The sequence below is a fragment of the Musa acuminata genome, chromosome BXJ1-4, assembly GCF_036884655.1.
Source record: "Musa acuminata AAA Group cultivar baxijiao chromosome BXJ1-4, Cavendish_Baxijiao_AAA, whole genome shotgun sequence".
NCBI lineage: Eukaryota > Viridiplantae > Streptophyta > Magnoliopsida > Zingiberales > Musaceae > Musa > Musa acuminata.
In genome coordinates this window covers 1,265,408-1,287,519 of record NC_088330.1, presented here as the reverse complement: position 1 = coordinate 1,287,519, position 22,112 = coordinate 1,265,408, and the positions used below count along the sequence as shown (strand labels likewise).

At 39.3% G+C, this 22,112-nt stretch overlaps 3 protein-coding genes and 1 pseudogene across 4 annotated transcripts; 1 reads left to right on the top strand and 3 right to left on the bottom strand.

Moving 5' to 3' along the window:
• The first annotated feature begins 1,714 nt into the window (after positions 1–1,714).
• Positions 1,715–2,436, top strand: LOC135583372 (large ribosomal subunit protein bL31c-like). Its single transcript, XM_065155056.1, has 2 exons — positions 1,715–1,877; positions 1,958–2,436. Exons 1-2 carry the CDS (start codon positions 1,797–1,799, stop codon positions 2,279–2,281), a joined length of 405 nt encoding a protein of 134 aa, XP_065011128.1. The 5' UTR covers positions 1,715–1,796; the 3' UTR covers positions 2,282–2,436.
• Positions 2,437–5,822: 3,386 nt separating this feature from the next.
• Positions 5,823–14,021, bottom strand: LOC135640525 (aspartic proteinase oryzasin-1-like). The gene is made up of 14 exons (XM_065155047.1): positions 13,907–14,021; positions 13,345–13,725; positions 13,199–13,259; positions 12,471–12,565; positions 12,260–12,372; positions 9,879–10,047; positions 9,721–9,760; positions 9,556–9,620; positions 7,509–7,622; positions 7,328–7,392; positions 7,050–7,206; positions 6,855–6,974; positions 6,168–6,256; positions 5,823–6,098 (listed from the first exon to the last, which is right to left on the bottom strand). The coding sequence occupies exons 2-14, from the start codon at positions 13,717–13,719 to the stop codon at positions 6,014–6,016; spliced, it is 1,548 nt and encodes a 515-aa protein (XP_065011119.1). The 5' UTR covers positions 13,720–13,725; positions 13,907–14,021; the 3' UTR covers positions 5,823–6,013.
• A 2,186-nt stretch (positions 14,022–16,207) lies between these two features.
• LOC135640515 (F-box/LRR-repeat protein At3g58980-like) lies at positions 16,208–18,696 on the bottom strand (annotated as a pseudogene).
• LOC135583338 (GDSL esterase/lipase At4g10955-like) lies at positions 18,427–21,639 on the bottom strand. 2 transcript variants are annotated; one of them, XM_065155002.1, is made up of 3 exons: positions 21,596–21,619; positions 21,320–21,520; positions 18,427–19,602 (listed from the first exon to the last, which is right to left on the bottom strand). In XM_065155002.1, exons 2-3 carry the CDS (start codon positions 21,478–21,480, stop codon positions 18,615–18,617), a joined length of 1,149 nt encoding a protein of 382 aa, XP_065011074.1. In that variant the 5' UTR covers positions 21,481–21,520; positions 21,596–21,619; the 3' UTR covers positions 18,427–18,614. The 2 variants fall into 2 exon arrangements, with proteins under 2 accessions (XP_065011074.1, XP_065011067.1); XM_065154995.1 differs by having other exon boundaries at positions 21,320–21,639.
• Positions 21,640–22,112: the final 473 nt, after the last annotated feature.

The window sequence follows — 22,112 nt, the reverse complement described above, 5'->3', positions numbered from 1 at the left end:
ATGATGTAATAGTTTAGCTCTCGCTCACACTCGCCTCCGGTCTCTCTTACCTCTACCTCTCCGCCTTTGTCCGCTACTACGGCCTCTATCGCTTCCTCTTCCTCTTCCTTGATAATATAGTCGAGGAGAGCGAGGGGGTGTGGGAGGGTTATATGGACCAACTCAACTGCTCCTTCCACTTGCTCTTTGTCTTCATGATGTCGTGCTTCATTGGGGAGGTGTCTTATAAAGTATGTTGGTACTCGTCGGGATCAAAACTGGTGTCGTTCACAGTGGTGGGCGACATGGTGGCATGAGCCCTGGAGTTGGCGAGTTGAATCTACCGAATGTCACTCACCAGCTCCAAGGTGCATGCCACCATGAATGACACCCACTTTGATCCTGACGAGTACCATCATACCTTGTAAGTCATCTCCCTTACGAAGCATGACATCGTGAAGACAAAGAACAAGAGGAAGGAGCGGTTGAGCTAGTTCATGTAGCCCTCCCGCACCCGCTTGCTCTCCCTGACCAACTTATCAAGGAAGGGGAAATAACAAAGGTCATAGCAGAGGATAAAAGTGGATAGGTAAAAGTATGAGAGGTCGAAGGTAGAGTTTAGGAATAGATGGACCACCATGTTGTAAGCGCGACAAGTGGGGGTATAGGAGAGGACAAAGTGGGAGGCAGTAAGAATGAAGATGCTTAGGAGGAAGAGGGACCAAGAGACAAATGCATGCCTAGCATCGAATAGGTCGACGCACGTCCACCTGAGGCAATACCAAAAACTCTTGAGCTCGTCGTCAATGTGGGAGAGGTTATGTGCATACGACGCTTTGCTAGACAACAACGGCTCGGTGTTGTTGTTGGCGGTCGCTTTCATAACAACGCCTCCTCCCGCTATTGATTAAGATCTCAATTTAAAAAAAAACTTAAATTATACATATCATTATATTAATAATTTATTATAAGTTAGCATGTCATGTGAGCAGACTAACATATGTTAACTTAGACTTGACATAAAGGACTTATATGTTACGTTTTTTAAAATGTATAGGTTACCTTTAGATAAGAGTAAACCATAAGGGCTTAAGAGTTCAATGATCAAAACCATACAGGTTAAAATGAATCTTAACTCTAAATTATACATATCATTATATTAATAATTTATTATGAGCTTATCATCATGTTTGTTAATTCAGATTTGATGGAAATGACTTATATGTTTTGTTTCTAAAAATATAAGAATTATTTTAAATATGAGAAAACTATAAATGTATGATCAATCATATAAGTCAAAATAAACCTACACTAAGTTAAGCCAAATCCATCTACCACCCTGCCATTGATCTTGCGATTGAATTGGATTAAAACGGTTGGTTTGACACATTTGACGATCAATAACTACCTTAGCAATGATCATTTTATAGAATAAGAAGTAATCTTTACCGTGACAACGTGGCTCAGGAATAGCTTGAAACTTACATTTAACTCGAGAATAAGGTTGACTCAGGATTAGTTCCGAATTCGTCCAAGAATCAAACGGATCCAATCGCCACATCACGATCGTCCATCATTTGGGGTGTCTCACACGCCATCGCCGTTGGACCCAACAACGAGCTCGAATCGTCTTGTATCATATCCACATATCCATCAAATGGGCTCGTCCTCGGCCCATGAACACACCCCTCACTACACGTCGCACCACGACAGCCACAAACAAGGGGGATAAAACTCTCCTGGTGCTTGATCGAACACCTCGGCCTCAAACCCACACACCGACCGGAGGAAGCAAGCAAGCCGAAGCCGCCAAGGCGATGGCGCTCTCTCTCAACACCCCCTTCCTCCCCACCGTCTCCATGAAGCCCTCCTCCGCCAAGCTCCCGCTTCCCGCCCAGGTAAACATCTTCTTGAATTGGTGGATTGGTTCATGGGCCGTGGCAATCCCATAGGGTGATGACTGCTGTCGTTTGTTTAGGTTGGCGGAGGGAGATGGGTGTGCCGGAAGCAGGGCGGGGTGCACCCGGAGTTCTACGAGGACGCGAAGGTGTACTGCAACGGGGAACTGGTGATGACGACGGGGGGCACGCGGAAGGAGTACGCGGTGGACGTGTGGTCCGGGAACCACCCCTTCTACCTGGGTAGCCGCTCCGCCCTGGCGGTGGAGGACGACCAGGTGGAGAAGTTCCGCAAGAAGTACGGCGAGCTCTCCTCCCTCATGGAGATCCCCGTCCTCAAGCACGGCGAGATCGTCCTCCCTCAGAGGAAGAAGGGCTCTGCCAAGGGCAAGGGCAAGAAGTAGTAATCCCTATCGACCCAGTTGTTGTCTCTTCTTCTTGTTCTTTATGCTGGTTTGGCTTAATTAGAATGGCTTGTCGACATCTCTCGACGGACATATGCCTGAATGCTAATATCTCTTGATGGCTGTTTGGTTCACAAAGGTGGAACTTCTTTCGAGATTTGCATCCAAAACCCTGACTTTGATGTGTGTCAGGCTTGCGGGAGCTCGATGGTCTCATAATGGTCTGTTCTTGTGATTGATCTCGGTGCCGGTACATGCGCAATTGACTTGCTTAATTCTTTTTGTTAGATGTCAGTTGTTGTGTATCTCATGTTGTTATGCACATCTATTGCTTGCAAACTTCGTTGTAGTCTGTATAAGCATTCCTCTTAGAATTCAAGTAATCCCATCAGTTATGGTGATCCTCCATGGGGTAGCAGACATGATTGGCGAATGCTGCATGTTATATATCGTCTTTGTCTTCAGTTTGTAGGCAATTAAATCGATCCAAAAGTTGGTAGTATGTTAAGAGTTCAGTGATAAGCCTGTTCTGAGATGAGGGGGTGGGGGGGGGTTTGCGGCGGGGAAAGAAAAGGTAAAAACTACTAGCACTCATCTCATAGAGATAAGCTTAAGACACTGGTGATTCTATCTTGATCTTGATGTATGCTTGGCTTAATTAGGATAAATTTTTAATTTCCTTTTTTCTTGGTTAATATCTCTTGATTAACATGTGATGGCTTCCATTACCCTGTAAGCCTGAATGTTAATATCTAATCTCTTGATGATTGTTTGGCAGAATGATGTTCAAAACCCTAACACTGGATGTGTTGGGCAAAGCATTATTTGATCTTCTCATATTAGTCTCCTCTTGTTTGCTTTTTTAAAATTAGTCTATGTACTATCAAATGGCTCACATTTTTTTTCAGATGGAATTTTTGTTTTTTTGATAGTCTTATATTGTTGAGAAAAAAACATGGGGGTTTCTCCTCTTCCAGGTTGTAAAATTTTGCTGGCATAAAACTTCTATATAGTTTGGTCCTTTTCGTATAAGCACCTTCTTAACAGAATATCTAGCCAACCTCGATTCTTTGATTCATGTTGTCATTTTTAAGGAAAGTAAGATGTGTGGTGTGCCTTTGCCTGTTTCTGTAGGTATTTCATATTGATGCCACCTCTTAACTGATTGGTCGCAGAACTTACATGCCCACCAAACCTCAGCACGAGGCAACCTTGCTGCATCGTCCCACTTTTCCCCATCCTACATACACAAAAATGAAAATGAAAAATAAATCACTCTTCTTTTTAATGACATGGAAACTGTGACTGGGTAATGTTGTTAGAAAAAACAAAGAACGGTTTGTTTTATCGTAGATGTATGAGTCAAGATGATGATAGATAGGTAAGCGAAAAAGTGCAAGTTCTCATTATCTAAGCAAAGCTTGAGCAGTTGCCGACTTCCGATACCTAAGTTCTAGTGCTTTGCCGTAAGTCTCAGGTTAGAACTTTATTGTTGCAAGTTCTTAGTAATGTTTTCATGCGCCCGTAGTTTTTTAGTTGATTGTTGATTCTAATTAATTCATGAACTCCAGAGAAGATTTGCATACATACTGCTATCAGCATGAATCTTGTGCTCGGTAGGGTTCAGACATATTTCTAAACACTTGGTAGGTACCCGTTAGATCTTTTCCATACAATACGAAAAATACACAAGTGAACCCCTCTGCCGTTACAGCTTTAAAGCATATAGTTTTTTTTTTTTCATTTAGCTAATCTGTGAGTTACATACTTATGATCTCTTAGCTACTGTGCTATTATGGACATCCTAAGGCCTGTTGGATATAGGGATTGAGGGTGTATATTTCATTCAAGAAATCATTTACGGCCAAACATTGCAGGGTTATTTTGTGAAGAAAAGGAAATAGAAAAACTTCGAAAACAATCATGCCAAAATAAAAGTCCAACTATAATGTTCAGTATTTAATGGTTCAATTAATGGTCAATATCAGAATGGAAAGTTTGATATAGGTATGGTACTATATATTTTTTATCCTTGGGAGCAGGTGTTGGGCAATCAGATCAAAGTTATTCTCAACCAAGTACAGGATGGATACCAGAGTAAAAGGTCAATAGGTTGACCAAATGGTAATGGACCAGGATTTATATCCAGGTATCATGAAAGTGACTATGAGTAAATCTCAGACAAACAAATATTTAGTTAACATGATAAATAGGTACCAACAGCTGTTTAAACAATGTGCATGTGTGGTAGTACAAAGCAGAATTATGCAACTTCGCAAGGTACAGAGTATTCAGCCACAGGTATGCATCTTCAACCTAAATATTAGATATCTCGAGAGATTAGGTTGCTTTCCAGGTTGCATACTGAATTATACCTCTTGTCATCCACTCTACTATAGCATTCAAGCCTATCAAATCAAATTGTATGTATACATACACCAATACACCGGTCGATTATGCTCGTTTTAATGTTTCAATTTCAGTTTCTCCACACCTTAAATGCTGCTATTGGGGAGTTTATTTCAGAATAAGAAGACATCAGTCATATATATATGTTGTCCATCGAACTATGATCGCTGATAAATTTTTAAACGAGAACAGCGCGAATATATCAACCATAGGTAGGTAGGTCTTTGGTCTTTAATTTTCTGGAACGGTTATGAGGATTTCAAGTACAGTTCAGCCAACTACTGTGCACTAGATATTTATATAGATTCGAATGTATATAAATGAGTGTAAATTTGAGGTATACCTTAATCTATATCATAGCAACAACCTATTTCTATATCTTAACATTGTTGCGGGATGCCAAGCGGTGATAGATAGACTCGGGAAGCAAAGCATCTGAAGCTTTTTTTTGTAGTAAACTAGTTTTAAAATTGATAAAATTTGAAGGTTATGGATCCATCCCAGCTTTATGATCTTCAAAATAATTTTGAAGGTGGAAGAAATATGTGGAAAGTTGTTGGATCTCAAGGTTGAGAGATCTTAAGCTAAGCGACTTGGCAACTGACAATGTTTCTACGGTATTCTTGCCATCGACTTACTTCAGTGTACCTTAATACTTACTGAGAGTAAGGGAGAGTGATCAAGTGTTTTGAATTGTTGCTCAGATGAACAATTTTTATCCAAGCATCCTCTGAAGACCATCCAACAAATAGTATATGAACCCCAATATATTGTCATAAAAAGGTTTTATCCAAAGTCCAACCATATTTGGCGGTGATGATCACTATACTTCCTGCTCCACCCACATATAATAAATAGGTTGTGCTTTAGTTGATCTCACTTGCCTTAAGTTTAATAATATAACTGTCGGAGTCGATCGCAATCCAGTCAAGTTTTTGCATTTGCCTTGCGCTTGTTCTTCGGTAAGGTTGCCTAGAGGGAACTAAGAAATTGCCTATAGTGCGAGAGCGAGGAAAAAAGCACATCGTCAGAAAAATCCTGCGTCAGAAGTTGGATTAAGCGTAATCCATAACACACCCAAACCATAGAGGAAAAAAGGGACCATGTACGTAAAGTCTGCAAGTGGGAGCTGTTGTACCAAAGCATCGACGGTCTCCATTCGGTCACTCCAGTGCCAGAGTAAAACACCACTTCCAGTGCCAGAGAAGATAAGTTATTACAATGAAATAGTGAATAGGGAGGGGTACAGCTTTATGTACGTTGACCATATCAAACATAATCATCAGTCTTCGAGAACGGAGTTTATCCTTTTATTTTTTTTGCCTATGCTGCTGGTGCGAAGCCAACTCTCAGATTGCCATAGTCGAATACGGTATGATAAACTCCCATGAAGACATCTCCCAGTATCCTGCAGCAATTTTACATGTCAGAAGACGTTGCACGCACGATTCCACATAAATTTATATAATATACACACCAGAGAGGGCCTCGTGGTGGTGGAACATCCAAGGCTGTGAACCCGCTGATGCACTGTGCTGCAGTGCCCTGGCCAACCTTGAGAATGTACTGCAGGCACCAACGATGAGGGTGAGACGATTGCCAATGTCAACTAAAGCTGTCTATGAAGACATTAAAGCAAAATTATCTCTACATTTTTCTGCATCTGACAAGAACAATGATTGTCTCCAATTCTACACATGTAACTTTGCATTTTGTAATTTATGCATTCCACCTGATTAATTATGGTACTGAGTTCATATAATCAAGATTCTCAATTTCGGTTCGTACCAATATACCAAGTCCTGTTCGATACAGGGTGTACCGAGGTATACCGACAGTATATCGGGGCATATCGACGATACATCCAAAAAGAACTAAAAAAATCTCCAAAAATATCTGGAGGTAATGATCCAAAAATACCGGGACATACCAACCGATATGCCTCGGTAACAATCGAATTTTGACTGTTACCACCCGGTACAAATCTCGTATCGGTTCCGCCTAATGGAGGGTGGTCCACATATCAGTATATTCTTGGACTGATACATGCCACCCGTACCGGACGATACACATCGAAGTTGAGAACAGTGGAATTTAATCATATTATACAGGAACACAGAACTCATAAGAACATTCTGGAAAATTACTAAGAACAGGATCATACCTGCTCTGGTTTAAGCTCAAATGTCTTATCACCGATAGTGAAAGAGACACTGGGCATGGAAGCTACAGATGCACAATCCACAGATGATTCTCCCATCGGGCTAGGCAGTCGCTCACATAGCTGTAGGTAGTTCAAGACACAAGTAAAATAAATAACTAAGAAGTGAATATAGCAAATGGTTCAGAATAATCTGACCTCGTTGATGTAATTTAATATGCTTTCTTGTGTCTGGTTCAGTCTTAGCTGATTCTGCATCCATACAACTGCCATCTCACAAGCATGGCACATACCATCACTATGCAGACCAGCTGAAGCATCCTCATTCTCATTGATTACACTCTCAATGCCAATGCTACATAAATAGAATACAAATAAATACATAAATTATGTGAATAACAATCGCAAAAGAGAAGAAAATATTATCACAAAAGCTTACAAGCTTAAACAAAAAAAGTCCAAGAATAACTGCTCACCTAACTCCATGAGTTCCATCAAATGTACACAGACCAACCTGAGAGCAAATTTTAGATGGTTGTGTCTGCCAAAATAAACCAGGATTAACAGAATGTTCTTTTTCTGATTCACAAATTGATTTGTGCAAGATAGACAAAATAAATGTCTAAGGCATCTATAAGTTCATCCATTTCTTCAGACCTGTGACATCAACTTTGCAAGAATTTGTTGCCCATATTGAGCTACTACTGCCTTGCACTCTTGGGAAACCACACCAGAAGCTCCAATTTTTTGATTAATTTCTGTAATAACAGTCTGCAAAGAAGATGCAGTTAAATTTTGTCATCAACAAAGTCTGTTTTAAAATTGCTCTATAATCAGTGGTTCAAAATGCACACTTTTATCATCATTGGTGGAATGAATTGAAAGTTTATTGCACAAATTTTGACTTTGGTCATGATTTGACAAGCCCACAGCACTAGATTTTCACAGCCAGGAAACTTCGTGACACCAACATCACAAGTAACCTTAATAAGTGTAAAGCTTCCCAACCTGAATAATGTTTTTTAATTAAAAGCTAAAAAATAAAGGTCTATTTCATCCCTATTAAAAGAAGTAAGATAACACCAAATGGACCAGTGTCAAGTGCCTCTTTAGGGAAACTAACATGGGGTCAATAACATAACAATTTTGCTCTGCCTTTGAACTATAAGCACTTCATCTCCATTGGAGATGTGGACTATAACCAATATATGGATAAACAAAATTTTAATATGCAAAAGTCAATGCTAAAGATTAATAGATTGCAACATAAATAAAGTAGCCACTATGAGTTCCAAAAAAATATACAAAGTGTTAAGAGAGACAGTGCATCAAGCAAGAATGAGAATATCAGTATCAAGAACCGGCAAAGGTTCTTCTAAATATCAAAATTCTGTTTCAATTTAATCTTTAATTTAAATAACCTAAGCTGACTTAAGTTTAATCAACTTATTTCTTGGGGAAAAAGCAAGAAAACAAATTGTACTTTAACAAACTCAGCATGGAAAGAGTACTACAATAACAGTTTATGGGTTCAGAATAAAGTTATCCATCTACTAGGAGTACAATGAATTCTATATGTATATTTTGTTCACCCATTAAGTTAATGAAATTTGAGATGTAACCAAATCTCATATGAACAGAATCTGGAAATAAAGCTCAGATAGAAAGTCACTCTGAATGTGGTCTAAAACACTATAGTTACAGGGAAAATTGTCTCCATGTTCTTGGACAAATTTTTAAGGTACATCAGGAAGATTTCTTTCCTGAGAAGTAGACTTCTATAAATGTAGTGACCAAATGAAATCTCTGATCACAAACAATAACCCAACAGTAGACTATGCACATTACCTGTTACATATACATTAGTCGATGATGGTTGCTTACAGGTAATGCTGCCATGGAACTGAAAATGCAGGTAATTTTTTCTCTACAAATTATGAAGCTTCCAATCTTAGAGTAGATTCATTTCCACAGACTTGGTGTTCACCAAGCTATCAAAGATTTTGAGAGCAAATTCAAACACAACATTGGTTGTTAAAACATTAAACATAAGGCATCCTTGACTAGTGATATTTATAACAACATCTAGATTGCACACTACAGCTGAACAATGGACACCTTAACCAGACCATTTTGACAAATGAAAATTATTTTAAGCAAGTAGTATATTCAGGAAAAATCTTGAGTTGTGTCCCCTGAAATACTTTTCTGAAATCTGTCCAAACCTCAGAAAATGATACTAAGACCACAAGATGACAAAGAGTATTTTAGAAGCTTTTACGCCACAAATATTTTAGAGTATTTTAGAAAAAATCCACCACAAATCTCTATTTATATGACTTTAAACTTTAGATTCTACAGCCACAGCATTCAAGAGAAGATATGAAAAAATGACAATTTATGTAATATACAGACTTTAAAGTCATAATAAAAATTGAACCCAGTAAAGGTAAAATGGAGCATAACAAGAAGTCTTATTAGAAATTACCAACATAGGAGGACTAGAAAATTTCCATTTACAACAATAAAAAACTTAGGACATTAAGATAAATTAAGAGAGAAATTTTAGGCATATGAAGAATTCAAAACTATCAATGCAGATGGTCATCACATGAGTTTGCTATAGATGCTTCCATTAAGACATTTGGAACAAATAACAGAAACCAGGATGGACACAATATCAGAAAGTTGACACTAAGCATACTGTTGGACCAGCAATCAAAGATGTTCCAGAATCTGCAATTGCCGCACAACCACCAGCACAAAAACCTGATAAACAGATAAAATATACAAAAATATATCATGGGTTAGAAGAGGTAGAGAAAAAAATAACTGCTGACAACAGAATAAACCAGTCCACTTGCAATACCAGTAGATTCATCACCAATAAGCACATCTCCCATGTTAAACTGCCAAAACAATTATAGGAATAACATATCAGTTGGTAAAATCAGTAAATTCTGTAAGCTATGTGCATGAATCTGTATCCAATTAATGAAAACACAAGCAGAATTCAGAAATACCCACCTGCCAGTAACCTTTCTGTGTAACAGGAACATAGACATGATCACCCTCATAATGATTTGGGTCAACTCCTCCAAAGACAATTTCACCTCCTTCCCCTTCCTCAGCATTTCGGTTAAACCAGAATGAGAAAACAGGTTCTTTAATAAGACCTTGCTTGACCAAATTATACCTACAAGGTAGAATTTGTTAGTTGAGTTGACCAAATTAAACACTTCTTTCATCAGTAATCACACTATGAATACAGAAGTTCAACAAGACATTATCATTACAAAATTGGAAGAGAGCAAATTTATTCATTAAGCAAACAAAGTGAATCAGGTATTGTTCAACTCTACCCAACATTATTCAACAAGGAACCTTTCAAAAGCATCATACTTGATGCCATAAAGGACTCCTTGAAAGCATTTCATCTATGAAAATATAAGCACCAGGTCCTTCTCAACTTCGACATATCTAGTAAAAACACATGCTTATTTAATGTTCCATTGTCACCGTTAAGTAACCTGAACTAATGTGCACCTTCACTTTGGAGATGATCGGCTGATATTTCTCATTTTAAAGATGTTAAGAAAGAAGAATTAATTCCTTTTTGTAAAATTTTACAGTTAAACATAACTACAAGCTATCTTTTCAGATGCATCTAGTATTTCATCAGTTCTTGCTAGCAAACAACTTGCAGATTCACCACATTTTCCAGCAGATAAAATAGAAAAATTGTTTGCAATCACTCAGAAACTAATATAATCCATGGTTTTAGTTATATAAATTAAATCGAATGAAATTTCCAGAAAGAATGTTTTTTAACACAAGATTTTGTTGTTTTTCTGGAAACTTGCATGGATGATAGTCTTAAAGAAATTACAAATTCATTGTCTACAACTGATAGATCTAGTAATCATATGCCCAATTGTTAAAAGAAATCGTGATTCATGTATACACATTATATGGTGCTATGTCCAGCATGTAGATAACAAATGAAGGGCTGCTGAATAAGTTACAAAATCATACAAAGAAAGCAGTCTACTGTATATGCTAAGCTTGAATGCACTATGGAACTTCATAAAATTGTTACAAACCACATCCTCACCAATCTTCAACAAATCATCCTGTAATTTATTGGGTACATTCTGGCCTTATTCATATTGGTTGGGTGCCTTGAAGACCCAAGTTGGACCACATCCAATAGCTGTGCAGTTTGGTTGTCACTTCCAAGGTTTAAGAGTGGATTCTGTTCACTTTCAATTCTGGAGAGCTTCTTGTTATGATCCTATTCACAGATCCGAACTTGGCATCAATGTTTGCTATCATCATTTGGCACAGATTGTAGATGTGCCAGACAAGATTGGAACGACTTGTTTTACATTTGGTGGGGTTTCAGCCACTACATGAGCTCACATTTCCAGGAATACCTACAGCTAGGCGAATTATCTGGAAGGCCTTGGATCACATATATGGCTTTGTGGCCTTAAAATTATAAACAAGTCCGAGGCAAAAATTGACAGGTGAAACAAGGCCATAATGGAAACTTACTGGTGCTTTTTATGTATTTTCTCACCCTTTTAGTGGATATTGAAGAGTCTTTATAGTATAGTTTGGACTTAATTTGTGTCTAATAATCCTAATATGAGCAGAAGTTAGGCAACTTATTTTGCTATTGGGACTTGTATATTGAGAGTTAAGAGAATTAGGAAGTTACTGAACAATGGGGTTAGCTTTTCTCAAACAATTCATCCAAGTTAACTTGTAAGTCCAAGAGGCATAATTAATGTCTGATATTTTTCATTATTGCAATATAGCTATCTTCTTCCCTCTAATATATTTGAAGTTAAGAGACCTAATTGGTGTTTTAAGTATTATTTTTTGTTTTTATATTGGGTTGGACAGGATGACCCAAAACGGCGTGATCCGCGTACCAATCCACACTCAGACTAGTACGTACCACCCCTTTGATACTGGTTTGGGCAAAACAGACTTCTTTGCAAATCATAGTTATATTTTTTGCACAATAATACATGTTTCACCATAATTCACTAATTAGTTTTGCTAAAAGATATTTGGCAAATATAGTTGTACCTTTTTCACATTTTCTAGAAGTTATGATTTTAACTAAGCGAAAATTGACACAAGCCCTTCAACAATAAGTTTTATCAAAGAATATTGAACAGTTATGGTTTTTCTCTATTGACACTTCTGTTTTTATTATTTGGTATCATTTCAATATTTCAACTAGTTTATCTAGACAGAAAGTTCATATTATTAAAAAAAAACAGCAACAATTAAATGGTTCTAAGTAAAAAAAAAAAGAAACTATTCAATTTTACAAGCAACTATCATGAGAAATTATTTGGAATGGGAATAAAAACGAAGCAATAGTCAAGTACCAGACAGGTGTAACATCCCCAACTGATATTTCCTTAAATCCAAGTCCAAGTATGCCATCAAATTTTGCAGCAAGGAACGTGACCCCTGGCTCTCTGGTGGCTTCAATAAAATCCTGAATGGATTATCTCTTATAAGTCAATAAAATCCCAAAACATATAAAGGGCTACAACAGGAGAGTTTGATGTAGAAGAAATTATCAAAATGTATGACCTGATCTTTAACAACCAAGTCACCAAGAGCAACATGATCTCCACTAAAGAAACCAGAAATTGATCCAGTACCATAATGGATTTCTGCAGTCTTCCCTGCTCAAGACAAAAAAATGTACAATTAGAATATCTTCTTCAATATATAACAAAAGATATAACAAGCTTGAACAAGTTAAGGTAGATTTGCCAAGGAAGTTTGATGGTGTAAAGGGCAATTTGGTGATTCATGTGAATGCTTCTTGTAAGAAAGTCTTTTGCAAGTTAAAAAGAACTTCAGAAAGATACAAGAAACAAAAAACAGAAGATTGATATTGTAGATGCATCCTAATGAAGTACATGATATCAACATAAATACATTCAAATACCAGAGTTGAAGAACTTGATATTTTGAATACAGGAGTTGCTTTCAAATGGTGAAAATAAAGGTGTGTTTTAATTTTCAAGCCAAGAATCATGTCACATGGTAAAGATTACTAGTTGGTTCTCCCTGACAATCCTTTACACATTTAACATGCAATCCAACAAATCTCCAACATAAGTAGATTGCCACTGTGGCTACAATTAAAATTATGTCCATAATTCATTTTTTTGAAGAAGCTTAATGCTACATTTCTTTCATGCAACACATGAACCGTCCGAACATCAAATGTTAGACACAGAAAGGAGTACAGGAACTCAAAGAGAACAACGATACAAGAAATTATAATGCATTTCATGCCAGAGACAAACCATTCTTCTCATAGGTGCTTGATTGGCTCGACTTGTACTTGGAATGGAAATAGCAAGAAATCTACAAAACATAGTTAGAATATGAATTAGCCATCTCGTAAACTGAATAATATTAAATTTTATAACCAAAGAGACACAAAGCTCACCGAGAAGTAGCATTTTGAAGAAGGAACCCACAGGTTCGAGCTACCCGTGTCAAAAATCACGGTAAACTTCTGCGCAGGGGTACCAATGCCAATCTCCCCAAAGTACTGCGCGTTCATGTAGTTCTTGAGAGAAATAATGTCGGCATCTTCATCATCACTCTCAAGACCGCCTTTTAATCCGTACCTTGGCCCCATCAAAGCCTTCCCTTCCTTCTCCAAAAGTCGGCCAGCAAGCCGGCTGTTCTCATCCAATGCTTTTTTCCTCAACCCAATGCGAATCAAGCCATCGGCGGCAGCGGAGGCCGAGAAAACCAATGGAAGCACCAGGACCGATAGCAAGAGAGGAATCGCGAAGCCTCCACGCGCCGTCGCCATGATTACCTGAGATCACGATGACGAAACCCTAAACTTCCTCAATCCAGGCCATTATCGGAGAATATAACAAAATATCAGAGAACGACGGGATTGCGGTGCAAACGAGATCAAGAAACGGCAGAGAACAAAAATCCCTCAACTAATCTAGAAAGAAACAATTACAAAAAGATTCCGAGATCGAACATACCGATGAAGGGGAATGAGGTCGAGAGTGGAGGCGACGGGAGAACGGGAGCAGTTTCCTGTTTTAAAAGCAGAAGATGGCACAACCACCTTTCAAGACAACGAAGCTCCATTCGACCTACCGGTCTTTCGTCTAAAAAAAAGTCCGTAGACGACGGAATCGTGTACTTATCGTGTCAACCGTTCGATCCCGCCTCTGAAACGATTCGAACGTCCGATGAGATGCCAACCACAATCTGTGGCGGATCCTCTCCAATTATTGTACGGCAAGAAATACGATCGTATGGTTTAAAATTAAAGTTGCAACAGGTGGAACCTGTGGATCTCGAAATCGAAAGCTTCTCCTTTAGAACCATAGTTGGAAAGGATCCAATACTCTCTTTCTGCGGCAATACGACGTTCATGCTCCGTCGTGATGGTGAGACGCGGTTACCGTTCAGGATCCGACGGTTCAGAAACGCTCGTGGTCGGTTTCCAAGGCCTGAACGGCCATCGTTCGGGATGCGACATGGAATAGGTTATATTTTAAGGCGAAAATCTAAGGAAACTCGTTCCACGAACCATCTGTCATACCAGGTAGGTGTCGTGTGGGGTCACGCAGGCATGCGTACTAAGTGTCGTTTGCGTGTACCATGGACTAACTCACTTACAGAAGACAAAAGAATAATAATAGGATATCTGGGTCCCACCGCACGTCAGAGAGAAGGGAGACAAAGGGGACGTTTCGGGGTGCTTATCGAGACACGGAGTTTGGGTGTCGTACAAGCAAAGAATGGGATGGGGGAGGCCGCAAAGGACTCTACGAACGGAAATGGGCTCCGCAAAGGGCGGAAGCGTTGCGGTTGGCATGGGATGGAGGTGAGTCAGAGAAATAGACAGTGGATTTGTGAATTGCCGAGAATGACAAGTAAATTTTCTTCTACATCAATTTAAATCGACTAGCTGTGGGTAGCTCAAGTTCTTCCCAATCCAATTCGAGTACTTACTTGTCTATTCGAACTTATTTTATAGAATTCGATTATAACATGCATCAGCAATTGGTATCGTAAGGCAAATTGTATTCTATATGAATTTAAATGAAAGTTTGCTATTTGTATTTTTTTTATTGACAACTCTGGAGTTGGTAATTCTTGAAAAAATAATAAAATTATATTTTATTATTTACGATCCCTCGATTACTAATCTTATTATTTTTATTTGCAACAACACCTTAACATCGCTCATCGCTTTGCTTGAAGAGAGGACATGGTGAGGTCGCTAGAAGAGCAATGTGGGCAAAACTTTCCCAATCTCCTCAATCATACTTGTGAAGAAGAGAATGAGGTATTTTAGGAAAGAGGAGGAAAAGAAGAAAAGAAAAAAAAGCTAAGTTCATTTGTAAAAAGGTATCTTAGGAATATTAAAAATTTTAAAATTATGTTGTAAATAGTAAAGGTTCTTACTATCTGTCAAAAAAGTGTTTATGCCGAAAAGGAAAATGCATAGGATTTCTTCTTGATTTATTGCAAAAAAATAGATGATATAGAGAAGTTTGCCGATCCAAAAATACATTAGATTAGATAATCCATTAGATTAGATTAACTATAAATTTAATAATAAATAATGAATGTCTAACTATTCGTTCAACCTTATAAAGTTTTTAATTTTTTTTTCTTTTATCTCTTGCACTTAAGGTACTCATTGAATTTTATTTTTTTTTTACTTTTCTCTTCGTGAGATGTCAGGATTTGTTCATTATTCATTTTCAAACTAATCAACTTGTTATTTTACAGGTCTTTCGATAAGTTGGCGTAAAGTTGCTTCACGATTAAGGTAACTCCAACTAAGTCCGTGACAAATTGCTATAATGATGCCTCACGACTTAGACAATTCTAACTAAATTCATGACATTATCAGTTAAAACTGAGATTGACAAACTTTCACAAGGCATGCTTATAGTTATTTTTGTTTCACATCGTATCATTGGCTTCCATATTTTGATTTGTTGTAGATACAATTGCTATATAGGTGGCAACTCTTTATACAATTCCTATTAGAACATTTATATACTTAATATTAATTAAGTGTAACTAAAGAAATTGTAATCGATTATATCAAATTTGGATCGTATGTCCAAGGTAGAAGACTAGAGTCATACAATAATGCCGTAAATTCTCGGGAAGGACTTTGGTGGTTCTTGATGGGCTAAGAAAAATTAGAGAGGTGTAACAAGTCAGGGCAAGCCTTAAATGAACATGCAAAATAGAAAGAACACATCATACCTTCTCAGAGTAGAAGGTAACACAGTTTCCAATTTCCACCTGTATATAGATAGAAGAAAAGTAAGTGAGCATCTTCATAACTGCATAATGCCCCAAAATCTTATCAAACTTATCAGATCTGTAACATCGAGTCTATGCATCATCATCTCAAATGTATCGAAGACAAAGCCAGTGTGAGTTTCCCAGTTTTCACTAACATTTTCAATTGCCACAAGTGCTTACCTATTGATGAATCTCGTGCACCTTCTCTTTGAGAAAAAGAGAAAGGAAATCGCAATGGTGTACCATCTCAAACATCTACAGCATTTCTATGCATCCAGTTGGTTTCCTGCATGCTGTATAGGCTCAAATGTAGGTTCTTTGAAGGGGTCAGGCATCCACCAAGTCTTTCTCAGCTCAATGTCAACTCCATCCGATGCCTTGGGCACGCGCCACAGTTTCTCTTGGACGCTCTTCAGCGAGGTCGGCATCCAGAATTCTCCAAAAAGAAGAGTCATCTTCTGCAGGACACCTGCATTCATCAGCAAGAACTCTACGAAAGGAATCGACAGCGGCAGAATCCTGTCCAGGTAAAGAGTAGCTGTCCGGAGCCGATTCCCTACGCACTCCGGAGGCGTCTCCACATCCCAGAGATGTTCAAGGGAAGGTGCGGCGTAGGCAGTAATCTCCATCTGGTTGCCACAAATGCATCGGTTAAATAGCGAAACCATCATACGACATGCAGACAGAGTGGACTTACGACGATGGTCAGATCCTCTAAGTTGGGAGCGCTGCGGAGAAGCTTCACCATCGGGGCTGATCCTCTTTCCATGAATTGCAGCTTCAGAAACAGCTTCTTCAATCCTTCCAAGCGGCTTCCACCGGGCAAGCTCTTCGGTAATGACGCTCCAATCTTTCAATTGATTGGAAGTAATAAGGAATCAAAGTGATCGACGGAAATCGGTAGGTAATCTGATAAGGAGGATGAAAGTAGCCGACCACAGAGTGTTCCTTGGACAAGTCCAGCGTGAGGCTGGTGATATACTTCAGACCTCGGAGCAGCGCGACAAGCCACTCAACCGCTTCGTCCCTCTGATCCTCCGGTACGCCATGGTTAAAGCGGATGGCTACCTCGGCCAAGAGGGGCGCCCGCTCGATCAGAATGCGGAATGGCTCGTTGGTGCTGACCTTCAAGCAAGCAAGATTGTTGCTACGGATCTCCAACTTGTTCGCATAAACAGGATTGCTGAGTACCAATTCCTTAAGTGACGAGCAGCACGAGAGTATCTTATTGAAGCCCACGTCCAAGAAGAGGAATTGGACGAGCAAGAGATGTTGAAGGTGAGGGAGCCCCGTGAACGCCGACGGTACCAGCAGAAAGCAGCGCCACAACTCTATCTTCTTCAACGTTCTGCATGAGAAGATGCATTTGGGGATCAGCAAGAACACTGATCCCCTTTGGGAAACGGCGAGCTCCTGGATGCCCGTGGCGCTGGCGGAGTGTACCATCTGCCGGAACCTGCCGTAGTGTACGTCATTTGTAGTCTGCATGTGGAAGCTCGTCAACGGGCTGTCGCGGGTGCATATGATGCTGCGCACTGTTTCGAAAGTGGGAAGGGCGCCGGCTCGGCTGAAGTCGATGCGGAAGCGAGGAAGTGAGGGGAAGAGGCCCTTCCACCGCTTGGAGAGCACGGCCGTGGCGGCAGCGTCGCCGATTGGTAGCTCAGCAGAATGGAGAGGAGAAGCTCGTCGGTTAGTCCGCTGATACGATCGCTTCTTCGCTCCCTCCCCGCTGCGCGAGACATGCTTCGGTGCTCCCTCTCCCCCTCTCTCTCTCTGTTACGGAGACCCAACAACTTTGGACCGCTTGCAAAGCTGGGAATCGTTTGGGAATGGAGCAGTTAAGTTTGTTACATGCCAAAAGAAAAAGTAGATATAAATAAATAATAAAATTGTAAATATTCTAATATAATTTCTTTGGAAATGAAATATAAAAACATAAAAATGTAAAGTAAAAAAAAATCAAGAAATACTTATTAATAAGCACATAGACAACACGGGAATGCTAAAAAAGTAGTAGTGCGCTGACTCTCAAATACTTTTGATGGTGAGAGGTTACGTAACTTGAGTTGGTCGATGATTACGTAAGCCTACACTTTTGGTTCTCATATTTTCTGTTAGGTTCTTTGGCTTTATTAATTCAAGAGAATCACAATACCGAGTAATTTAGCACCGTTCATTGTTGGATTGTAGCAGAAAAACTCATTCACAGTACACTTGAGCGTATCAATTTGACCAAAATAGATTATGTTCATTATGTTAGGCAGAAAGAGATGTAAAAAGCTAGAGTAGATATCATTACAACTTTCAACTTACGCAGAAAGAATAATAAAAGGGAAGAAAACAGTAGAATCATACTCGAGAAGAGCACATCCGAAAGACTCACGATCGAGTGGAACAGAGGAGCTTGTATCAAGACTTCCCAGATGGTGGAGGAGCTGTGTATAAAGATCTTAGCTGCCTGTCTATGAGCTTACTGTGGTGTAGAGCCTGTTGGAGTTCCATGTCATCAGACCACCATTGCTCCAATCCATGAGCTTCAAGAAATTTCTGCGGCCCCTTGTTCATGACAAAAAGCTTTGCCACTACCTCTCCTGGACTGTTAATCATCTTGGCCTTGTCTGAGCTAACATCAGTAGCGACAACAGCACCAGAAGGGTCAGTGTAGTAACAACAGATATAGTCACTGTTATTTACATATAAATGTGGCACCCATTTCTTTATCTCATTGCAGAACATCTTCCCTCCATTTACAGGAGCATTCTCTTCGCCATCAACTGCAACTTGGACTTTTGAAGGCAAACTGTCCTTAATTTTCTTCCAGAGAAAGCCAGCTTTTTCACCGATATTTCTGAAGCTCATTGCTAATGACACCGAGGGTGGATTAAACAAATGGCACTCCACAAGAATCCCCTCTTTGGCCAATGCTTTTCCCACTTGTAGAGCAAAGCCAGCTCCCAAGGAATGCCCACCGATACACACATTGTTGCTCCCAAATTTGTCAACCATCACCTTAAGTGCTTCGAGAGCTCCATGAAACCTGACCGAACCTTTCAAGCTTTCCCATGCCAGGAAGCGGAGATCATCCTCTAAATCTCTTCTAATGGTTGGACTCTTCAGTAATGTCCCCCTGAGTGCCAGAACAGCCCTGGGTGCACCAGCTGGTCTCATCAATATAAGTTCTGATAAAGCGGCAGATCGGTCCCATTCTAAAACTGCACCGTATATGGAACCATCTCTCTTGTCCGTTAGAGTCTGTGTCAGCTTATACTTAGATGGTTTCCACCATTTTGGTGCAAGACCATTCTCTTCGGTTCTCTCTTCTTGTCTGTCAAGTTCCAGCAAGTAGACCGCCTGAACAAAACATGCTATCACCATCCTTTTGTAGTTTGGATCTCTCCTACAGAAAATTTAAGACCAACCGACTTAATGCATCAGAATTTTAAATTTTAAAGCATAAACAGCAGAGCCAGAATAGGTTTGAAGGATGCACACCAGGACAAGATCCAAAGAACAAGCCTATAAATGCAATGATCATCTGCAAATTTTATCTTGATATACATCAAATTCTTTTACTTTATCAGTAACAGCTAAATTGTTTGGAGGTAGTCAATTTTATGTTGGCCCATGATTGGCATTTGGCCTATAATCTGTATAGCTCAGTAAAAAGGAGACTAAGATTGTTTATAAAGCATTTGCTGATCAGAAGTATATTAACTGTTGGAAGGTAAAACAATGAATTACACAGAAAAAGAGACAACGTTGATGCAACACATAAATGAGCACCAACTATGTAATCAGCGGGTAATTACTTTCATGATCTTTACACAATAAATTGTTTGATGGTTTTTCATAAATTCTTTATGTGAGAATACGAACTTCATATATTAATTTCGGATCCCATTTGAACTATTAACATCTCCTATCTTCTAAGATAGGACAAACATGGGACAAAACTAGTCTGAATAGATTCTTTTCTAGCTGAAATGCATAAAGCTGATCCAGTATCTTGTTTTGATGGTAGGATGTCATAAAGGTGTCGGACTACAGAAAAGACACTTTATTTTACAGAAAAAAAGATGAATTTGTAGAAATTATTAGGTCAAACAAAAAATCTTTTGTTGGCTTTTGGCCGTCCAAGGGTGATGTCACCATATGCTGGGGCTCAGTGCATGCATATTGAGTGAAATATAAGAGGCACAAAGCAGCCATAGCAGAATTGGGATGCTCACTCTGGAAATCTTCTTGATTCAGGTCAGCTGGTGTAGAAAATTTCCGTATGTGAAACTAGGAAAAAACATACTTTACAACAGTAGGAGATTTGTGGCTCATTTGGATTTTGGATCATTGAGGTTTCATCTCTTGCTTTCTGTAAGGCTAAAGAGACCCACCTGTACTACATTGTTAAACCAATTAGACTTGACTGTAGAATAATCCTTCTACGATATGGATGTCTTAGCCCAATTCATTTAGAGAGAAGGAGGAAGATCGGGACAAAGGTCATGCTTTAAGTTGAAAAAGAAAAGAAAAAAAAAGGAAATCATTGACAACATCAGATTGGTTAAAACAATACATATGAGTATTATTTCCATGAAGTTTTTTCTTTTTAAATGCTTTCTTATTTTGGAGAAACTCAATCTTAGGAAAGAAAACAGTAGGATGCTTAGTTGAACCCAATCATCCCTTTTTTTAACATCACCAATTTGTAGATTCCAGTAAGGAAAAAAAATGAAAGAAATTGGAAGGGAGTAAGAAAATGGAAACCTATCTTGCTTCCTCCTCGTCCTCATCAACTCGATCTCATCCTTTAGGTCCTAAAGTTTTGCTTCTTCGTTCGTTTGTTTGTGGTGAAACATCTAATTTAGCCAGTAAATTGTTCGATTGTTTCTTGTTTAATTTGATGTTCCACCGTGAGAATTAAAGAAACAAACATAGAACTGAAAGAAATTAGAGGGTAAAAAGCTGGCAAGAAACTGCAACCAAGAACGACTCTAAACCCAACCTTCGAATACATCTCAAGAACCAAAAGAAATCACCAAGAATGCATCTCAGGAACCCCCAAAAGAAATCACCAGAGAGAGAGAAAGAGAGTGAGTGAGAGAAAGAGAGATGGGTACCAGCTGGAGCGAATGAGGTCCCTCCAGTTAGGGGAGGAGAGATTGCGGGGGCCAGACACATGGAAATCGTAGGGGTGGGCAGCCAACTCCGCCGCCTCGCTCTTCGTCCCCTCCCCTCCTCCTCCTCCGTTAACTGCTGCCTCAGGGGAGCCTTTCGCCATTGCAGCAATCTCTCCTCCTCCTCCTCCTCCTCTACGGATTCTGAATGCCACGAATTGATAGAGAAGATAAGAAAAAGCAGAGCAGAAGCAGAGAATAAAGCAAGGAGGGAGAGACAGGAACGCCCGAGGAAGAAAGACGTGGTTTTCCTTGTGGCCCGGTGGCGGCCATGTTCATGTATACACATGTATTTATTGTTAATAGCAGTAAAGGCTGCTTCGGGGAGCGCGTCATTATGAGCCCTGTCGCTCGCAACGGTCATATTTGGATTCCGTTGCCGCTAGTGGGATTTGACCGGAACGCGCTCATGTGGCGCTTTCGGATCCTTTGCGCGTATCACTCGCAACGTCAGTTTACAAGTCTCATCTCTACCGTCCCTCTCATTCGATCATCCTCTCTCTCTGTCACGTAGGAATGAGCGAAAAAAAATCCACAAATAAGAGTCGAACGTAATACTTATTTTTCTACCTTAAATCCACCAAACTAGCCTCCTAATTAAACATATTTCAAAAAAAAAATGTTTGCATTAATGTGCTTCAGTTGGCTCCCATGGATTAACATATATGTATAAATATACACTTATGTTTTAAGAAATAACATGAGTTGGCATGGGAGATGGCTCTCTCATGATGGC

What these genes read in the sequence shown, in the direction of transcription:
- LOC135583338 (XM_065154995.1), bottom strand. Translation starts at nt 21,480, where the DNA reads ATGGCGAAAGGCTCCCCTGAGGCAGCAGTTAACGGAGGAGGAGGAGGG. An exon ending in GACCTCATTCGCTCCAGCTG is followed by an intron (nt 19,603 to 21,319) that starts GTACCCATCTCT and finishes AATTTTCTGTAG; the next exon opens with GAGAGATCCAAACTACAAAA.
- LOC135583372 (XM_065155056.1), top strand. Translation starts at nt 1,797, where the DNA reads ATGGCGCTCTCTCTCAACACCCCCTTCCTCCCCACCGTCTCCATGAAG. An exon ending in AGCTCCCGCTTCCCGCCCAG is followed by an intron (nt 1,878 to 1,957) that starts GTAAACATCTTC and finishes TCGTTTGTTTAG; the next exon opens with GTTGGCGGAGGGAGATGGGT.
- LOC135640525 (XM_065155047.1), bottom strand. Translation starts at nt 13,719, where the DNA reads ATGGCGACGGCGCGTGGAGGCTTCGCGATTCCTCTCTTGCTATCGGTC. An exon ending in CTTCAAAATGCTACTTCTCG is followed by an intron (nt 13,260 to 13,344) that starts GTGAGCTTTGTG and finishes TATGTTTTGTAG; the next exon opens with ATTTCTTGCTATTTCCATTC. An exon ending in TATTAAATTACATCAACGAG is followed by an intron (nt 6,975 to 7,049) that starts GTCAGATTATTC and finishes AACTACCTACAG; the next exon opens with CTATGTGAGCGACTGCCTAG.